The sequence below is a fragment of the Poromitra crassiceps genome, assembly GCF_964638095.1.
Source record: "Poromitra crassiceps genome assembly, chromosome: 6".
NCBI lineage: Eukaryota > Metazoa > Chordata > Actinopteri > Beryciformes > Melamphaidae > Poromitra > Poromitra crassiceps.
Genome location: NC_139627.1, coordinates 16,102,344 through 16,121,685, shown reverse-complemented (window position 1 = coordinate 16,121,685; position 19,342 = coordinate 16,102,344). Strand labels below are relative to the sequence as shown.

The window sequence follows — 19,342 nt, the reverse complement described above, 5'->3', positions numbered from 1 at the left end:
ATATTCTCCTCACTAGATGGCAGCATACTGCAGTCATGAGCTGTGTGCTTATGACCGTGGTAAAGTAGTGGTAAATTTTGTAAATTTATATCAGGGATAGGGATGACATAATTACAGGTTTAATGATAAACTGTGATAAAACATTTGGACTTCGGCATCACATTTGTTAGGGCTCAAAGGCCACATGCCTAGTCACACAGGCCATTGAGCGAAATAAAATGATTTGAAGCCTACAAATGAATCGAGTACCACAGGAATGAGTCCGGAAGACCTGGATGTTGGCACATACGTGTAAAAGTCAATGGGATTTTTGTATGGGGTTTTTGGTTAGATGCTTGAAATAAGGTCTGTGCATAACAAAGGCTTATGAAACAGCAAACTTTGTGTTCAGCAAGATAATCTTCACAAATGAGGATCACTTTGTTAGTCTGTTTAATTAGTTTAATTGATTAATCTGTGGAAGGATCCAGTGATGTCATGTAGGCAACAATTCAAAATGCTACAGAAGCAACATCAAACTTTAACACTACTGTAGAAGGGCCAGAATTCCATAACTACAGTACTAGAACGGCTGTGAGCAGTCATTTTGACCACTAGATTCCAAACTCTATAATCTCTCATGATAAATACCCAAAATGAGAGAGTAATACATTCATTGTGTTAAAATATCTTTTAAAAAGACAAAACAGCACCAAAATGTGAAAAGATAGGCTAAAAATAGAACCCTGGGAAATTCAGTGAGGTCAAAATCGCCGTTCTAGGTTAAAAATAATAATATTTGCTTTGCCTTTTGTGTAATTAATTTAACAACTATGAAAATACAGACACTTTTAGGAAAAGTCAGATACCAATAAAATTATATATTTTTTTTTATTCAACAAAGTTATTGGGTAACACTTTATAATAACGTTCAGTAGTAAATCATTTATAAGCTATTAGTTAATGATGACGTAATGATGAACTAGTCATTTACAAAACATTTGTAGATTGTAGATTAATAAGTGTTATGTAAACATAAGAAATGTGTTGTAAGTTATCTATAAACTTTTAGTAAATCATGAAATGATCATAAATCGTAATTAGTCAATATATTACGAATCACTTGTAAGTCATTCAAAGTTTTTATATTCCAACCATTATCTCTGTACACATTGTTACTCATGAACAAATGATGAGCAAATCATTAGTAAATGATTTATAAGTAATTATAAATCATTATAAGTTCATGTACATATAGTTCATGTACATTATAAATAACTTCTAAGTCATTCAGTCTTTATATTCTAAACATCTGTTCTGTCTACCAGTATCTCGTCACTTTACACATTTGTTAATTATGAACAAATCATTAGTAAATGATCTGTATACAGTAATTTGTTGATGTATCATTAATTACTTAAGCCTGTTAAAAGCTTCAAAACAATTATCACTGGTGTAGTCTACATGATACGCAGGTCATAGCTGGTACAGTAACACTGATCATAATTGTTTAGAGGCTTTTAACAGGCTATAAGTAATGATACAAATTATATACAGATCATATAGTAATGATTTGTTCATCATTTGTTCATGATTAACAAATTTGTATAGTGACGAAATAGATACTGATAGACAGAACAGATAGTTGAAATATAAAAACTGCTATAAAAAGCGTATACATAATTTACTAATGATTTGCTCATCATTTGTTCATTATTAACAAAGAGACAGTAGCTGTGTTTCCATTACAGTTTTTCGCAAAAGAATTGCGATATTTCTACAACTTCGACAATGTACAATTGCGACTTGTAGGCGTTTCCATTGAAGTTGCGTTTGAGTGATTCCCCGTTGCAGCAGCTGCCACAGTGATTACGCACGGGGATCTGCCCCATATCCCGTCCCCTGCATGCTCAAATCCAACCAATGGTCAATGCAAATCCCAACATGAAGTTACAATGCATATAAACGAGCCTGATTATCAATTCAAAAGAAAATGAGTCGCAAAATGTTGCTGGCTGCGTGAATGCAGTCAGCGCGACAGGCAGAGGAAAAAAGGTAGCCTAATAGCCTACAACTGGTCCGATTTAGAGATGGAGGGGGGAAAAGGCTGATTTGGTTCTATAATTGCACCTGAAACGTGTGCAATGTATTAGCCTACTCACAGTCACTGTATTCACTTCAGACAGCACCACCGCACCAGTGTGTGCTTTTCATCCTCTCATCTCGCCGCTGTGCCAAATGCGCGCACACAGGCAGCCTGCTGTCACCATGGACCGATTTCTGCCATTAAACATTATCTAATTTGCCCGGCTACGCTTTTGCATAACACTCGTCTTTCTGCTAGGTAGCGTTGCTTCAAAGTTTTCCACTTGCTGCGGAGGTTTTGACACGGCTATCAAACCTTACTTACCAAACTTATTTTCCGCTCCTTTTCCAAGGGATAATATGGGTCACATGACGTGCAAATGCGAAAAATGTGTTTCCATTACACTTTTGCGATAAACTTCTATATCGACACGTCTGAAAAACCACCTCATGAGAGCGAAAAAACTTTTTGCGATATTTGGGAGGTTTTTCGAAATTCATGTGTTTCCATTACCCAATTTCTATTGCGATATTTAGATTTTGCGCATTTCTGAGGGTAATGGAAACACAGCTATTGTTGGAATAACAAAAAAGCTTTGAATGACTTACAAGTGATCCATAATATATTGAGTATTCACTTATTAATCATTTACTAATGATTTATGTATGATCATGTCATGATTTACTAAAAGTTTATAGATGACTTACAACACATTTGTGATATGTTTACATAACACGTATCAATCATCTACAAATGTATATTAAAGTTTTGTAAATGATTAGTTCATCATTAACTAATAGCTTATAAATGACTTACTACTGAACGTTATTATAAAGTGTTGCCAGTTATTGCACACATCAATTTCAAAAAGGTCGAAATGACCAAAGACATGAGAAATAGGGTGATTTCAAATGAGTAGTAAGCTTTAGTGATTCAAATGACTGCGATCAGACCTAGTTAGAGGAGCTCAACATAATTGGCAGGGAACATGCCGTAGTGTGCGTCAGGTGCGTAACCTCTCCACCAGCCCTCGTTAATCTGCTCGATCCCGCTGATGATGTCATCGGGGTCAAAGGAGATCTCTGTGTCATCCGCTGTGAAGGACACAACAACGACATCATATCCTGCGCATCACATCCCGAGTTAAGCCCACACCAATCAAACAAGGATTGAACATGTGGAATCTGACCAAACATCTCCAAACAAGGACAGTCATGGCACACCAAACAAACATGTGTGTTTGTTGCAGAATGTTTGATTGGTGTGCCATGGGCTTTAGATTCCAGCTGAAAGTCAGTCAGGGCCTGTGTGCGTGCGCAGAGCACTTACCAGCCTGGTAGTCATAGAGAGCCCTGGCCCTGATGTCCTGTCCTTCTGCCCCATGCTCCTGCACCTAGAGGGGGGCGAGGCATGTGACCATTCAGTGTTCCGTGTTTGGCTGCTTCTTTCTCCTCTTTACCTGTTCTACAATCTGGAGGCAAGCTCATTTCAATACCTGAGGAACCGGAACCGGACCTCAACTAACCCGGCTGTGCCCCTTTATGCTAATATTACCATAATATAATAATATTAGGAGCACTATATTCACACACACACACACACACACACACACACACACACACACACACACACACACACACACACATATGTGTATATATATATATATATATATATATATATATATACCCTATGGAGCTAGCTTTGAGTGCTCACTCTAGTCCCAGCTGTGCGGTGTACATTATAAAAACTGTGACAGTTCACACAACTTTAACACAACATGCCTATATTACACATCAAACTCTTATGCTACTTCTGCTCTCACTCAGAATGTCAAAATATAAGCGATGTCATGTATAGTTTTTGAGATATTAGCTTTTGTTTGGCACAACTCATACTAGTTAACTGCTGCGGTTCCGGGTGTTTTGACGTGATTTGTTGTTGTTGTGACGTCACGCTGATTCCTCATATCTCACATATATATATATATATATATATATATATCCCACACACACACACATCTTGCCAGATGCCTGAGTGACATCACAGTCCCCCGCACACATACACACAACCTCTTAAAAACATGAAAGTCACCAAAATTACATATTTTTCATATGACAGCTGCTATTGGACAAGATGACTGACTCACTGTAGGGAGTGCCTCGTAAATATGCTCATACAGATCCTCTGTCGCAGATGAGAGCGGTCTCTCAGCCTCTTCTAGACCGGGGGATTCCTCTGTCGTGTCGGAGGAATCATCAACATCATCAATTCTCAGCATTTGACATTTGTTAAACAGCCAAAGATCCATTATTGTCTGTAATTTAAGCAAAAAGGGCAGTAGCCTGTGCTGTCTAACCACGAGGTATTGACTTTAAAGAAAGAGCCATCCCAGGATACTCTTACATTGGGAGATGTCAATGTGTGATGGAGGAATTATTTAGTTGTGATGTGCCCACTTTCCCTGAACTTGCCTTGTCAACTTCAGTTGGTTATTTCCTACGTTTCACAGAATGCTTTCAACTACCCCTAGACATGGTAAATGGTAAATGGCCTGCATTTATATAGCGCTTTTATCCAAAGCGCTTTACAATCAGTAGGTAGTCTACATTCACCCATTCATACACCGATGGCGGCAGGCAAGGACACAACGACAGCAGCTGGGAGGGAGCGGGGATCGAACCGCCAACCCTTGCGTCATTGGCCTACCCGCTCTACCTCCTGAGCTAAAGCCGCCCCACAAGTGACATCACATCTCATGACATAGACATGTGACATCACATCATCTATGTCTGGCAAAGAAGAACAATACACCACCAAACAACATGAAGGGGCAGAATAGAGTCTCAGAGTAGGGTGGGTCCTTCTTCTAAGTTAGGTGACTGCAAATATGATGTCTGGCTAGTAGAGTGCAGTGTACCTGGGGTAGCTTCATCTGCGTCATCATCAAAGTCATCTGACCAATACTCCTCCTCTGTGTAAGCAGCATCTGAGAGAGAGAGAGAGAGACACATACATTATTCACTTAGGCTTAATCATAACAATCATTATTCTAAACTAAATTAAACTAAACTAAAATTCTAAACTAAACTTGTACCACTGTTCCTTCAGAAGTTGTAGTTGTCACAGACTGTGTTGCATAGTTGATTGCTCTATTGCTGACAAAAAAGTGTTATTGTAAGTCGCTTTGGATGAAAGCGTCTGCCAAATGATGTAATGTAATGTAATGCAATGTTATTCATAATAATCATAATAACTTAGGCATAAATGGTACATGATAGAATCCTAGGGCTCTGGCTCCATTGGAGGCTTTGGTGTGTGTATCTGACCTGCAGCTTGGACAGGTGAGGCCGGTGTCTCTGGTACTGCAGGGGAGGCAGCTGCGACAGGTGAGTCAGCCCTAACAGGTGAGGCGGGTCTCACAGGTAAGTCAGCCCTAACAGGTGAGGCGTGTCTCTCTGGGGATGACAGGGCCATCGAAGGCAGAGCGGGGGTGTCTGGGACCAGGGGAGCTGACGGTCGGCGATACTCTGGCTCCACCACGGTTTCCCTCTCACTAGATTTCTGAGACAGAAATGGACTCCGCAATTTCCCTGAAAAGACAACATGAAAATAAGAGGTCTAAATACTCTATTCCATTTCGTGCAAGTTGCTTATGTGTCAGTTATGTGCTTTACCAGGTCTGGACGGGGCAGGGGGCAGTCCGTTGTTGGGACCGGAGCTCTGTAGGTTCTGCTTGAATACATCTCGGGGGTTGAATGATCTCTGAGAAATTAATGATTTTGCCTCCTATGAAGGACAGAGAGAGGTCATTGCCTCCTATGAAGGACAGAGAGAGGTCACTGCCTCCTATGAAGGACAGAGAGAGGTCACTGCAAAGCACAAACCAAGCTATAGCTTGACGTAATTGACATGTATTAACCAGAGGTGGCGACTTGAGTCACAGTTTGAATTTGCTTGAGAGACTTGACTTGATGCATGAAGAGACTTTTAGGATGAAAATACTTTTAGGTTTGTAAAGTCTTGATTTCAGATCTTGTGTTTGTGTAAATGACTTAGATTGAACGTGACGAGATTTGTTCCAGCAGACGACTGACTTTAGATTATGTTTTCTGAATTTGAATGGAACTTGACATTAATTACATGGACTTGGGAATCTACGTTTTTAGCCCTGGTTCACACCATATGCCAAAGCCACGCAGTGCTATGGCAGTTTTCATTTACGCTGCAGCGATTAGCCTGGATGGAAAAACCACGCTCCGAGTTTTCCGGCTATGGGCGGAAGACCGTGCTGTGCCGAAAACACTGCAGCACAGGCCACCGGAAGACGGGGTCGGGTCTTCTTCTGTCTTCCTGCCTCAGTAACGCATACCAGGCTCTCTCCCGTCTGAGAGAGCCTGGTGACATGAGGTTATGCAGCGATAGTTTCAGCTTCTGTTAAATTGTTCATGCCTGGCAGCGCGCTGCACCCGAGCTGCCAGGCATGAAGTCAATTCAAGTTGTGAGCGGGGGGAGGGCAGCTAAGGAAACGAGAGGGCTTCTGGTGTGAATGACAAGGCTCCTGCTTGAAGCTTCCGTGAAGCGCTGCTTCTGAGTAGCGCCCGTGTGAACCGAGCGTTGGTCTTGAGACTTGACTTTGAGACTTGTGCCTCAAGACTTGCGACCGACTTGGGACTAGAGCAAAGTCAACTTGGTCACACTTTGTCACACAAATTGCTGTCTATTGTCCATACAGTACATACAGTACTTAGTTAGCTTTCTGTCTAATTGTCCATACTCATGTTAGCTTTCTGTCTATTGTCCATACTCATGTTAGCTTTCTGTCTAATTGTCCATACTCATGTTAGCTTTCTGTCTATTGTCCATACTCATGTTAGCTTTCTGTCTATACTCACATTAGCTTTCTGTCTATTGTCCATACTCATGTTAGCTTTCTGTCTATTGTCCATACTCATGTTAGCTTTCTGTCTATACTCACATTAGCTTTCTGTCTATTGTCCATCCAGACTCATGTTTGCTTTCTGTCTATTGTCCATCCAGACTCACGTTAGCTTTCTGTCTATTGTCCATACTCATGTTAGCTTTCTGTCCATTGTCCATATACTCACGTTAGCTTTCTGTCCATTGTCCATACTCACGTTAGCTTTCTGTCTATACTCACATTAGCTTTCTGTCTATTGTCCATACTCACGTTAGCTTTCTGTCTATTGTCCATACAGACTCACGTTAGCTTTCTGTCTATTGTCCATACTCATGTTAGCTTTCTGTCCATTGTCCATACTCACGTTAGCTTTCTGTCTATACTCACATTAGCTTTCTGTCTATTGTCCATCCAGACTCACGTTAGCTTTCTGTCTATTGTCCATACTCACGTTAGCTTTCTGTCTATTGTCCATACAGACTCACGTTAGCTTTCTGTCTATACTCATGTTAGCTTTCTGTCTATTGTCCATACTCACGTTAGCTTTCTGTCTATACTCACATTAGCTTTCTGTCTATTGTCCAGACTCACGTTAGCTTTCTGTCTATTGTCCATACAGACTCACGTTAGCTTTCTGTCTATACTCATGTTAGCTTTCTGTCTATTGTCCATACAGACTCACGTTAGCTTTCTGTCTATACTCATGTTAGCTTTCTGTCTATTGTCCATACTCACGTTAGCTTTCTGTCTATAATCACGTTAGCTTTCTGTCTATTGTCCATACTCACGTTAGCTTTCTGTCTATTGTCCATACTCACGTTAGCTTTCTGTCTATTGTCCATACTCACGTTAGCTTTCTGTCCATACTCACGTTAGCTTTCTGTCCATACTCATGTTAGCTTTCTGTCTATTGTCCAGACTCACATTAGCTTTCTGTCTATTGTCCAGACTCACATTAGCTTTCTGTCTATTGTCCAGACTCACGTTAGCTTTCTGTCTATTGTCCATACTCATGTTAGCTTTCTGTCTATTGTCCAGACTCACGTTAGCTTTCTGTCTATTGTCCATACTCACGTTAGCTTTCTGTCTATTGTCCATACTCATGTTAGCTTTCTGTCTATTGTCCAGACTCACGTTAGCTTTCTGTCTATTGTCCAGACTCACATTAGCTTTCTGTCTATTGTCCATACTCACGTTAGCTTTCTGTCCATACTCATGTTAGCTTTCTGTCTATTGTCCAGACTCACGTTAGCTTTCTGTCTATTGTCCAGACTCACGTTAGCTTTCTGTCTATTGTCCATACTCATGTTAGCTTTCTGTCTATTGTCCATACTCACGTTAGCTTTCTGTCCATACTCATGTTAGCTTTCTGTCTATTGTCCAGACTCACGTTAGCTTTCTGTCTATTGTCCATACTCACGTTAGCTTTCTGTCTATTGTCCATACTCACGTTAGCTTTCTGTCTATACTGATGTTAGCTTTCTGTCTATTGTCCATACTCACGTTAGCTTTCTGTCTATTGTCCATACTCACGTTAGCTTTCTGTCCATACTCATGTTAGCTTTCTGTCTATTGTCCAGACTCACGTTAGCTTTCTGTCTATTGTCCATACTCACGTTAGCTTTCTGTCTATTGTCCAGACTCACGTTAGCTTTCTGTCTATTGTCCATACTCACGTTAGCTTTCTGTCTATTGTCCATACTCACGTTAGCTTTCTGTCCATACTCATGTTAGCTTTCTGTCTATTGTCCAGACTCACGTTAGCTTTCTGTCTATTGTCCATACTCACGTTAGCTTTCTGTCTATTGTCCATACTCATGTTAGCTTTCTGTCTATTGTCCATACTCACGTTAGCTTTCTGTCTATTGTCCAGACTCACGTTAGCTTTCTGTCTATTGTCCATACTCACGTTAGCTTTCTGTCTATACTCACGTTTGCTTTCTGTCTATTGTCCATCCATACTCACGTTAGCTTTCTGTCTATTGTCCATACAGACTCACGTTAGCTTTCTGTCTATTGTCCATACTCACGTTAGCTTTCTGTCTATACTCACGTTTGCTTTCTGTCTATTGTCCATCCATACTCACGTTAGCTTTCTGTCTATTGTCCATACTCATGTTAGCTTTCTGTCTATTGTCCATACTCACGTTAGCTTTCTGTCTATACTCACGTTTGCTTTCTGTCTATTGTCCATACAGATTCACGTTAGCTTTCTGTATATTGTCCATACTCACGTTAGCTTTCTGTCTATACTCACGTTTGCTTTCTGTCTATTGTCCATACAGACTCACGTTAGCTTTCTGTCTATTGTCCATACTCATGTTAGCTTTCTGTCTATTGTCCATACTCATGTTAGCTTTCTGTCTATTGTCCATACTCATGTTAGCTTTCTGTCTATTGTCCATACTCACGTTAGCTTTCTGTCTATACTCACGTTTGCTTTCTGTCTATTGTCCATACAGACTCACGTTAGCTTTCTGTCTATTGTCCATACTCATGTTAGCTTTCTGTCTATTGTCCATACTCATGTTAGCTTTCTGTCTATACTCACGTTTGCTTTCTGTCTATTGTCCATACAGACTAGGGGTGTCACAATATATCGTCCCACGAAATTTCGCGATAGTAAAACGTCACGATATGTATCGTTGAGATGAAATCTCATATCGTGAAAAAAAAAAAAAAAAAAAAAAAACATTTTTTTTTTTTTTTTTCAAAAATAGACAAAGAAACGTCTTTGTTTGTTGAAGTTCAATGTGTGGAAACTAGTTCAGTTGAACAAGTCTCTGAAGAGACACATGAGAAGTTATACAGGAGAGAAACCATTAAATTGAGTTTCTGGCAAAACTGTTTACTTGACAGGAAAAACTGAAGATGCATAAAAAATAGACTAAGAAAAGTCTTGTTGTTTGAGTTTGAAGAAAAACTGAAGATGCATAATGAGAATTTATACTGCTGAGAAACCTTTTAGTTCAAAGTAAATCTAAGTGACGGTGTAACTCATTCTATTTCAAGATAAGCCTTATCTCCAATCTCATGTTTTTTCTAGTTGTTATTGTAATAACAATTTCCCACAACAGCATGTTTTGTATTTGTGCATTTCAAATAAAATACTACTTTTCCAGTCATATATTGTCATTATTCAAGTTTAAAAAAATATTGTTAAAATCGTATCGTATCGTATCGTTATCGTGAACCCAGTATCGTGATACGTATCGTATCGTGAACTGAGTGTATCGTGACACCCCTAATACAGACTCACGTTTGCTTTCTGTCTATTGTCCATACAGACTCACGTTAGCTTTCTGTCTATTGTCCATACAGACTCACGTTAGCTTTCTGTCTATACTCACGTTTGCTTTCTGTCTATTGTCCATCCATACTCACGTTAGCTTTCTGTCTATTGTCCATACTCATGTTAGCTTTCTGTCCATACTCACGTTAGCTTTCTGTCTATTGTCCATACTCACGTTAGCTTTCTGCACAGATGCAGCGGAGTGAATGCCTGTCTTCTGAGAGCTCATGTGCTCCTTTTGCTGCTGTTCCTAAAAGATACACATGATAATAATAATCATAATAATGCATATAATCATATTTGATAGGAAACAGGCTTGAAAAGTGAGGCCAGTGAACAATCATCTTACCCATCGCTGCTGCTCCTTCTCTCTCTCCTCTGCCTCGTGCAGCTTCTGATCACCCCTGTCACACATACAGAGCCATTAGCTACACACCAGTAACCTCGCGTCACCAGGCTCTTCTCACCAGTGTTGTTGTAGTCTCGCTGGCCAGCCTCCTCTCCCTTCCGTCCGAGGAGTCTGGTGCCGCAGGTCTCCATAACTGGGATAAACCCTCCCCTGCTCTACTCTGCTCTCCCATTGGAGGCGTCAGTTTCGGTGGCAGCCGGATGTCCGCTCCCCGCTTAAGAAGCTCCGTCATTGGCTCCGACCATGTCAATCAGAGTGGCTTCCGCTCCCTCCTCCCTGTGTGTTGCTGTAAATAGTCCCCTGCCGCCTCAGGGAAAACAACAACGCTAACTAGCTAGCAAGCTAACGGCAGAAACCTACATGCTAGCTCGTTGCTACACGCTGAAAACGGCAAGTTGGATTGTTTGAAACTATTTTCCAAGGGCACTGCCGCTAAGCGCCGCCCATCGCAATCCCACTATGGAGACCTGCGGCGCCAGACTCCTCGGACGGAAGGGAGAGGAGGCTGGCCAGCGAGACTAGTGTTGTAGAACTCGAGTCCAAACTCGTGACTCAACTTGGACTTGAGCACTGACGACTCGGACTTGACTTGAGCATTCATCTATTCGGACTCAGAAGTTGGAGACGAGGACTCAGTCTTGTTAATTGATAAAGACTTTGTGTTGTTGTTGTTGTTGTTGTTGTTGTTTGTTTTTGTAATAGGCCCCAATAATTGCAATTTTATATTATAATTGTATTTATAAGTAAAGTTACGTTACTGTTAGAAAGCTACATGAAGAATTATTTTATAGCAGTGCACAGAATAATATCCACATACTAATCGTAGCTATCTTTACAATATGTGTAGGCCTAATTCAACCAAAGTTTGACTCATAGTTAACATTAACTATTATGTGTGATAATAAATATGTGCATATTTTTATTTGCGTATGCAGCAGTGGGTGTGCCAAATTCTAAAAATAGGCATGTCTCAGACTCGCACTCAGGTAATGGGGACATGACTCGGACTCTTCTTTGGTGACTCAGACTTGGATTCAGACTCGAACACTGGAACACACACACACACGCACGCACGCACACACACACACACACACACACACACACACACACACACACACACACACACACACACACACACACACACACACACACACACACACACACACACAGTGGACTACATTCTGTGTGTGTGTTTGTGTGTGTGTGTGTGTGTGTGTGTGTGTGTGTGTGTGTGAAAGGTATGCATACAAGCCAAAACAAACAAGGACTGCGATCAAAGGTATATACAATAAAGCAAGTGAACTGCTATTTGCATTATATAGGCTACAAGAAGTGTGATGTAGAATGTCTGCTATGTAGCTATATAAGCAGGAGTAAAATAAAGAAATAATTGTATAGCCTACCTATGTACAAATCCTTGTATAGCTCACTGCAAAGACAGTACAAGTAGGGTTTGTTTGCTGTCAAAAGGGTGTATCCGCATGTACACCAGTTTGACACCGAGCAAAACCCCACTTTTGACACTGACCAAGCCTTGTGGGTAGACTGGAGGATCCTAACAGCACTTAGGTCAGCTCAAAGTGCATGCTGTCCTAAGTGATGCTAGCATTGCAGCATGACAACATAATTTCTACTATCCTATATTCTAATTAATATTCTAGGTCAATATTAGATAAATATAAATATGTTAATATTCCCAGTAAATACTTGGGCTTATATTCAAATGTTATTATAAGGTTAGGAGTGTGAACTGGTCAAGATGAGGTCTGATAGTAAGAGTTTTGCAGGGGTTGACAGTTCTTTGAATGTGTCCCAGCCAGGACACATCAATAAGCGATGTGTCCTGGGACACATGGTCCAGCTGCTCTTTAGGTAACATGGCAGGCTATTCCGTTTGTTCAAAGGGGTCAGGGAAATCATTGTATAGTGTACTGCAAAGTCATTAAAAAGGGTTTGTTTGCTGTCAAAAGGGTGTAATTGCACTTATGCCCCTTTGACACCTAGTAAAACCCCACTTTTGACACTACCTTGTGGGTAGAGGATTCAAATAGCACTTAGCTCAGCTCAAAATGCATGCTGACATAAGTCATGCTAGCATGGCAGCATATATTTTATACTATATTCTAAAGAGGATCCACTTTTGAGTTATACCCAATTTATGCAATTCCAAAACTGTTTAGGGACCCCAGTATGCAAAAATATTCAAATAGAACAGGTGCAAATAACACATTTATACTGCATGCAAAAGAATTGCATGGTTTTTGCAAAACTGCATGGGATTAGTATAAAGTGACCATGACTGTAAAGGGGAGACTCGTGGTACCCCTACAACCTACAAAGAAGTGGATGGGCCTAGGTCCAGCCAGGCCCACCCGTAGCTACGCCCCTGGTGTGTGTGTGTGTGTGTGTGTGTGTGTGTGTGTGTGTGTGTCCTTCACGATGTCAATAGAGCAATGGCCTTTATGCCCTGGCATGTGGCCTTGTGCCTTGGAAAGAAATGTTACACCGAAGGCCAGATGGCCTTAGGCCCTAAAATGACGAAATTCCCACCCTGGTTGTTATTGGGTGTCATGTGTGGCCTGTGAGCTAAAGGGAGAAGACTTACTTATCCTGGTCGATCTGAAGCGCTCTCTCCTTTGCTCGTTTCTCTCGTTCCGCTGCCTGCTTTTCATCCGTGTCTTTTCTCTCCCTCTCCTCCTTCTGTCTCTCCTGCTCCACTCGTTTGCTCTCATCCTTTCGCCGCACTTCTTCATCCCTCTGACATAGACAGTTCCATTAATTCATATGGAAAGTGATAGGAGGGATGGTGCTCAGGTTGTATGCCCAGACTCTAAACCAGTGGTTCCCAAACTTGGGGTGGCGACCCCCAAGTGGGGTCACCTGAAATGCATTCATTCATTCATTCATTCATTCATTCATTCATTCATTCAATTATTTATTTATTTATTTTACACACTCTGAGTAAACTCTGAGTTTAAGTCAGGATTCTGAGAATAAAGTCAGAATTCTGAACACAATTTTGAAAATATGAAATGAAATGAAAATAAACTCACAGAATTCACACAAAAAAGTCAGAATTCTGAGTGTAATCTCACAATTCTCAGATTAAAGTCACAATTCTCAGATTAAAGTCACAATTTTGACGGGGAAAGTCAACATTCAGATTTTATTGTCAGAATTCCGAGAAGAAAAAAAAGTCAGAATTCTGAGTTTAATGTCAGAATGATCAGATTGCATCTGTTACATGTGACGTCAAAGTGGGGTCACAAGCCCAAAAAGGTTGCGAAGCCCTGCCTGTTAACTGATGTGAATCAAAGTGAATAGAAACCTGAGCTTGGGCCCAGAAGTTGTCCTTGTTGGTTTTCTGGATCTCTTCCACAGCATTGGTTTTCTGGTATACAGAACCCTGCAAGAACAGCCCACTATTAGTTACTCTATTTCTGTCATCATTTATTTGTGAAAGGGCAAGGTATGGCCAAAATATGGTCTATAACCTGGTCGCTTGAATAAAATGTTGGCATTTGGATACATTGAATGTCAACATTTGTGAACCAGAATGCATTGCATGTCAACATTTCTAGATACATGTATATCAATATTATACAGGTCATAGAGTCTGCTAGTGAAATAGCACGGTGGCCAGTAGGGGGTGTTGTGGTCAGGGGGGATAGAGGGCGTAAACACTTGCCTTTCACACTGGAGTTGTTCGATCAGGGTTTCCAAAGTCTACATTTCAACCGTAAGTCACATTTAACGTTTTTGTTATTTAACCCAAACTTTAACCAAGTTGTTTTGTTTGCGTAATGTTTTAAAACTATGTTTTAAACTAACTGGAAACTCGTCAACATTTTTCAAATGACAGTAATCAACCTTTTCAAATTCACGTTGGAAAATGGCGGTTCATTTTTTTAATGTTCAAATTCAACGTGTTTTTGGTTCACACGTTGAATGTCACGTATCCGCGGTTTGCAGAAACCTAAACTGCCAACATTTTATTCTAGCGACTGGGTCGTCTATAACAGGTTGTCCAATGGACAAGTTAACGGGATAGTTCGGTTTGTTTGAAGTGGGGTCCTATCAGCTAGTGAGATACACTAACTTAATTAGGTACAGTGTTCAGGAGTGAGTGCGCATTGTGGAATGAGACCGCGCACTCAGCGCAGCAGCCAAACCAGCCTTTTCTCTGTAAGTACGGGGGGTCAACAACTAAAACGTAATTTAGCCACCTAAAACACCTAAAACAACGCCCACCTAAACAAATCGATATCTGTGTACATGCACGCTCTATTTTGACAATTTTCAGCGCTTTACTTTTCCGCAAAACAGCAGTTTCATTTGGCACTGCTTTTTCTCCCAACCGTACAACTACCGTATTCCTCCGCTAAAAAGCCAGCACAGAGCACAGAGCCGCGGTTTACAAAACAGGAAGGCTTAGAAGAGAGATAAAACACTGACTTACTTTAGAGACAACAAGTCACCTGGCCTCTCTGGTCTGGTCGTTTTCCACAATTTATCCTGGGAATGGTGAATAAGGTCTGCAGCCAGGGCACCCAGGCATTTAGGCAGCAGGCGCATCTCTCTGCCTGTTCACTCTCTGCAAAAGTTCCTCTTCTGTATTCTCTCTGGTTCATAATTGTATCCTCTTGTCACCAAGGTGAATGGCAGATCATCCTCGCTATCAAAATCACTCATATTTTCGTTCGTGTATTCTATTTGTTGTGTCTTCAAACCGGGAGAAATAAAATAGCCTACCCCCAAATAACTGTGGAGTAATCCAGTGCTGCGGCTCTGAGCTGGATTTTAGCGGAGGAATACGGTAGTTGTACGGTTGGGAGAAAAAGCAGTGCCGAATGAAACTGCTGTTTTGCGGAAAAGTAAAGCGCTGAAAATTGTCAAAATAGAGCGTGCATGTACACGGATATCGATTTGTTTAGGTGGGCGTTGTTTTAGGTGGCTAAATTACAGTTATAGTTTTAGTTGTTGACCCCCAGTACTGAGAGAGAAAAGGCTGGTTTGGCTGCTGCTCTGGGTGCCGGATCTCGTTAGACGCTGCGCCCCGCTTCAAGACCACTGTACCTAATTAAGTTAGTGTATCTTACTAGCTGATAGGACCCCACTTCAAACAAACCGAACTATCCCTTTAAAGGAGAATTTCGTTTTTTTTTAACCTGGACCCCTCTCCTCACAAAATTTATGATTTGACCACTCACCCAGCGATCTCCGCGGCGTTTCTGGCCGTCCTAGCGTTGTTTTGAGATTACGCTAAAACCACCACCGCAAAGCATGTACCTGTAGTTGGCCAGCCGGCAGGAAAGTATCGCGGGACTTGACGAGACTTGGTGACCGAGATCACGAATGAGGTAATTTGAGCCCTGGGAGACACCAGGAAACAGCCCCGGAGGGAATATCAGTCTGGTGGTTGTTGAGGGATGAGATTATGACGATATGTGGCGAAAACGGGAATAAAACTGGCTATTTACATGCAGGAAAGACCATGGGAAAGACAGGCTGCCACTTGGCCCCCTCGGAGCTCCATTTTACGACTGGCTTGGATGCTATTGATCTCAAAACAACGCTAGGACGGCCAGAAACGCCGCGGAGATCGCTGGGGGAGTGGTCAACTCATAAATTTTGTGAGGAGAGGGGTCCAGGTTAAAAAAAAACGAAATTCTCCTTTAAAGGGATAGTTCACACTTTTTTTTTTTTAAGTCTAGCCCTATTTGCTACTTGAATGAATGCAAGGTCAACGGGGTCACGCTCCTGAATGTACAAGCTGACTGAAGCTCACTGAAATGTACTTTGTGTGACTGTGGATGACATTTCAATGAGCCTCAGTCAGCTTGTACAGACGTGATGCCATTGACCTTGCATTCGTTTTTGGCCGACTTTCCAGAGCTAGAAGAATAAAGAACAGGATGAGTTGTGCTGAGAAAGAACTCTACCAATCAACATCATCATTGGTAAATAGCAAATAGGGCTTGTCTCTAGACTTTATTTTTTTTTAACTATCCCTTTAAGTTTATTAGGATCACCATTAGCTACAGCATTGGAGCAGCTATTCTTTCTGTGGTCCACATGCCTAGATGTTATAGAATGTTAGGAGTATTAACCCTATAACATACATGTCTTTGATGGTGGGAGGAAACCGGAGCACCTGGAGGAAACCCACATGAACATGGGGAGAAGAGGCAGCGCTAACCATTGAGCCACCGAAGTCTGCGTGTGTGTGTGTGTGTGTGTGTGCGTGTGCGTGCGTGCGTGTGTACTCACCACAGGTCCTCTGGGCACGTCTCTGTACTGCTGTGTTTCTCTGCGGAAGTTAAAGTTGGCTCCAGACGCCATGGCCACTTTAGCCAAGATGGCCTCCGGCTCCACGTCGTCCTCGTCCCGGGCGTTTATGGTCACGTGAGCTCCCTGTGCAGGTCACACGTAAGCCAGTCAGTGGACCTGTGTCATTATTATTATTATTAGGGCTTTCACACAGCTGCATTATGGGTTAAGATAAACAAAAACTGGACACGCTGGGAATCATACATGGCCTTCCTGTGTGAAAGGTCCTAAGGAATCTACAGGTCAGCCACTCCCACCCTACTCCCTTAGGCCACTCCCACCCCTGCAGCCTTAGCGAGCTAACCTCGCGTCACCAGGCTCTTCTCGGGGAGAAAGAGCAAGGGATTTTGTCACTCGACCTGTTTCCTGTTTCCGGACTAGACCCCGCCCTAGACAGGAAACAAGCAGCGGAAACAGAATAAGAAAATCAAACAACAAAATACCACATATTTTAAGCCAATACAGAAGCTTTTTTTTTTTAAATGCTAACCTTTAGCGTCGCTATAGCACACCGAAGGGACTTGACAAAGTGGCCGAATTTGACACGTTGGTAAGGTTGGGAATGAGAACGCGCTGGCATTTCCCTAATATGGACATAGCATGTTAGAGGGAAAGGGTTCAGCTACACATCAGACTCACCTTCAGGAAGTTGGCAACTGAGCTCACATGGTTGGCACATGCACCTTTCCGAGAATCCTTCACACCTTCACCTGTCTGTTGTGCGTGAGTGCACACACGCACACACACACGCACACACACACACACACCATGCCAACAAGGACTTGAGGGGGGTCTTTGTACATGCTTGTGTATTATCATGTTTGTTTTTGCATGTGTCTTGTGAAGCAGACATCGGTGCAGTGTCTTACCCAGTTTATGAGGACATATTTAGGGAGACCAGAGTTGGGGTCTTGGACACGACAGAAAGCGTACATCACCTTCCCACTGCTTAGCTCCTCTACCATCTCCTCTAATCCACCATCTACACACACACACACACACACACACACAATTAAAAATACTACAAATATTTAGTTACACGCATAGGTTACACGTGCGAGTATAACCCTTTTCTAAATCAGAATCAGTGACACTTTTGCCCACTTATTCCATTGATCAGATCTTACCTCCCTTTTCTGCCAGGCGCATATCATTGCTGTTCCCTTCATATGTGAACAGGGCCCTGAAGACACAAAAGAAATGCTTACACGTTTAGGAATGTGATTTGAGAGTGCAAATTACAGACAAAGACGTGGAGAAAGTGCAAAATTGCAGTCTGTCACACTAAAACGATCCTTCCCTCTGTTATGTATGTCAACTTGCCACATTGCAGTGGGCTTACGTGCCTGTTTGAGCAGGAAGAGAACTCACCAGTTTATATCTGCCTTGGTATCCACCACTTCTTTGTAAGCGGCCATGAGTGCAGAGCCATTCTTACTCAAATTGACCGCCATCCTTCTCTGGTTTCTTGCCCCGTCAGCATTCACAGTCCAAACAGGCTGTCCGTAATATCTGTCCCACAGAGCCAAGTCCAAATCAGATCCAGCAGGTGGGGCGGAATGTGGTCGACAGCAGGACAGCCCGTTAGAAAATACACAACGCTAATTGATAAAACAAACGATTGTACCATTATGCGCTATGGGACCAATTAGAATGAAAATCCACAGAATGCTCGAGAATGGCCAGAATGACTGCGTCTGTGAATTTATTGTGATTTGCTGAGCAGATTTTCCAATGTGTCAAACCAGTTGGGGTAGAAGTTGAGAACCTGAACAACAACATTCTTTAAGAAGTGACTTCCCTTACGCCCATCCTTCAATAGGCAAGTCATGTGACTTCCCTCTGGGTTACTCCCCTCCCATCCTTCAATATGTATGTTCTGAATGAGGAAATCCACCCTCGTTCATTTTTTTTGAGTGTCGAACCCAAGTTGTGGTAATCAAGAAAAGTCTGTGTGTAGTTGTTCGGCAGCAGTGTGTGTGTGTGTGTGTGCGCGCGCGCGCTCGTGTGTGTTAGGTATTCGATACCTATCGACGGAAACACAGTACCCAGTAGTATCGAAACTTCTCCAGTCAAACGATACCTGCTTTCAATCCTTTTTGTACACAGATCTATAAAAAAGTGTATTTGTATGGTTTTGCTCACAGCCTCTCACTGTAAAGTTTAAACAATGTGTGATTTGCCCACAACTGCAGCAGCTACAACCCATACAGGCTGTGGTGGTGAAGTTGAGAGCAGTCTGCAGTTCAGTGTGCTGAGATGCCACCAAAACGGAGAAATAAGCTATCGAAGACGTATTCTATATTGGTATCGGTATTTTTTAAACGA

The 19,342-nt window shown here is 41.9% G+C and overlaps 1 protein-coding gene across 1 annotated transcript; it reads right to left on the bottom strand.

Annotated features, from left to right (window-relative positions):
- Nucleotides 1-435: 435 nt before the first annotated feature.
- LOC310778209 (drebrin-like protein B) lies at nucleotides 436-18,716 on the bottom strand. The gene is made up of 15 exons (XM_083638570.1): nucleotides 18,386-18,716; nucleotides 18,142-18,197; nucleotides 17,884-17,996; nucleotides 17,654-17,728; nucleotides 16,955-17,098; nucleotides 14,013-14,090; nucleotides 13,290-13,441; nucleotides 10,625-10,679; nucleotides 10,451-10,525; nucleotides 5,740-5,851; nucleotides 5,392-5,655; nucleotides 4,983-5,051; nucleotides 4,212-4,300; nucleotides 3,395-3,458; nucleotides 436-3,159 (listed from the first exon to the last, which is right to left on the bottom strand). Exons 1-15 carry the CDS (start codon nucleotides 18,466-18,468, stop codon nucleotides 3,023-3,025), a joined length of 1,566 nt encoding a protein of 521 aa, XP_083494696.1. The 5' UTR covers nucleotides 18,469-18,716; the 3' UTR covers nucleotides 436-3,022.
- Nucleotides 18,717-19,342: the final 626 nt, after the last annotated feature.

Bases quoted from the DNA above. Each gene is read 5' to 3' on its own strand.
- LOC310778209 (XM_083638570.1), bottom strand. From the start codon at position 18,468: ATGGCGGTCAATTTGAGTAAGAATGGCTCTGCACTCATGGCCGCTTAC. The intron at 14,091-16,954 runs GTGAGTACACAC...CTGTTCTTGCAG, and splicing joins ACGTGCCCAGAGGACCTGTG to GGTTCTGTATACCAGAAAAC. The intron at 5,852-10,450 runs GTGAGTATGGAC...TGTCCTTCATAG, and splicing joins CATCTGTGCAGAAAGCTAAC to GAGGCAAAATCATTAATTTC.